This window comes from Chlorocebus sabaeus, chromosome 11, assembly GCF_047675955.1.
Source record: "Chlorocebus sabaeus isolate Y175 chromosome 11, mChlSab1.0.hap1, whole genome shotgun sequence".
Lineage (NCBI taxonomy): Eukaryota > Metazoa > Chordata > Mammalia > Primates > Cercopithecidae > Chlorocebus > Chlorocebus sabaeus.
The window spans coordinates 52,930,698-52,932,797 of NC_132914.1; the positions used below are offsets into that span (position 1 = coordinate 52,930,698).

At 34.0% G+C, this 2,100-nt stretch overlaps 1 protein-coding gene across 1 annotated transcript; it reads left to right on the top strand.

Annotated features, from left to right (window-relative positions):
- The first annotated feature begins 448 nt into the window (after nt 1-448).
- On the top strand, nt 449-1,469 carry LOC103238463 (olfactory receptor 6C75). The gene has a single exon (XM_008003549.3). It carries the CDS (start codon nt 449-451, stop codon nt 1,385-1,387), a length of 939 nt encoding a protein of 312 aa, XP_008001740.3. The 3' UTR covers nt 1,388-1,469.
- Nucleotides 1,470-2,100: the final 631 nt, after the last annotated feature.

Genomic DNA, 2,100 nt, shown 5'->3' on the forward strand with positions numbered 1-2,100 from the left:
ATAACATAATCTTTCTATATGTGTATATACAGAGAAAGGATTACTACGTCCAAGCAAAATTATTCTATCCATCACATCCCATAGTTATCTTATACAATACATTATTAACTGTAGCCTTTGTGCTGTACATTAGCTCTCTAGATTTATTTATCATACATAGCTACAAGTTTAAACCCTTTGAAGACATTGAATATATACATATGTATTAAATAGATAGATGCATAGGTGGATAACTAGATACAATGGAATGTTATCCAGTCTCATAAAAGAAGGAGATACTGCCACACTGCCATTTGTGACATCATGGATGAACCTGGAAGGCATTATGGTAAGTAGAAAAAGCCAGACAGAAAAAAAATACTAATTTTCTTTACTGGTGTCATAGCTTTCTGGTTTCTTCACCTATTTTACAGCTAAAATACAGAATACTTTTCTAAAGAAAAAAATAATGAGAAATTCCACAGCAGTAACAGACTTTATTCTTCTTGGATTGACAAGTGACCCACAGTGGCAGGTTGTACTTTTCATATTTCTTCTTGTTACCTACATGTTAAGTGTGACTGGGAACCTGATCATTATCACCCTCACACTTTCAGATCCCCATCTGCAGATTCCCATGTATTTCTTCCTTCAGAACTTCTCATTCCTGGAAATTTCATTCACATCTGTCTGCATTCCCAGATTCCTTGTCACCGTTGTGACAGGAGACAGAACCATTTCTTATAATGGGTGTGTGGCTCAGCTATTTTTTTTCATCTTCTTGGGAGTGACAGAATTTTACCTTCTGGCTGCCATGTCCTATGACCGCTGCATGGCCATCTGCAAACCTCTTCGTTACACAACCATCATGAACACCAGGGTTTGTATCCTTCTTGTCTTTAGCTCCTGGCTTGCAGGGTTTCTGATCATCTTTCCACCAGTAATGCTTCTGCTCCAGTTGGATTTCTGTGCCTCCAATGTAATTGATCATTTTATCTGTGACTCCTCTCCAGTGCTGCAGCTTTCTTGCACAAACACTCACTTTCTAGAATTCATGGCATTTTTTTTAGCTGTGGTAACATTGATGGTCACCTTGACATTAGTTATTCTCTCCTACACAAACATCATCTGGACAATTCTGAAAATTCCTTCTATGAGTCAAAGGAAAAAAGCCTTTTCCACTTGCTCCTCGCATATGATAGTTGTCTCCATCTCTTACGGTAGCTGCATCTTCATGTACATTAAGACTTCTGCCAGAGAAAGGGTGACTTTCAGCAAAGGAGTAGCTGTGCTCAATACCTCAGTGGCTCCTCTCTTGAATCCCTTCATATACACACTGAGAAATCAGCAAGTTAAGCAAGCCTTCAATAGCTTGGTCCAGAAGGTGATCTTTTCTTTAAATAAATGAATGTGATTATGTAAAAAATGTACACCTAAAGGCAAAGCTGAATGAAAAACTCTCTACCCTTCTCTATATAAACTCTTTCTAAACACCTTATTTCACTCTTTTGGTTAGACGTAGTTACATATCATCAACACTTCTTTACATAATTGGCCTAAAAACCAAGATTTAACTCTTTTAAACTGTATAGAAAGTGTTTGTTCTCTCACTTATGTAATTAAATTTTAGGTAAATTAATAATCACTATTGTTTATTATATAAAGGCAAAATAGATTATGAATTCATTCATAAAAGAGAGAGCTATAAATTTAAAACTTACTAAAAACCACATTCAACTATGAAATTAATTTTATGTGAAATATATAAACTATGTATCTTAATTAATATATCTAAAATCTTTTCTTCAGTGTAACCAGGAAAAACATGTTATAAAACTAAAAGCATTATTAAAACGTTTCCTTGTATTTGTCAATGAAATGTAGTTAAAATGTGTGTAAACATTAAATAGAAGTGTAAGACAAACGTGCAGATATTATTTCTGTCGTTTGAATTAAGGTTGTATTATTTTTTGTCTTAGCTTTCCTAGAAAAAAAGCAAAGCATAATCAAAGAGTTGATATTATTTATGTTCTATTTTTCTTTGGTGATTGTTCCTTAAAAATAGGTTACTTAACAGAGAACTTTTCTGTTTCTGCCAATATTTTAAATGAAAAACTATGG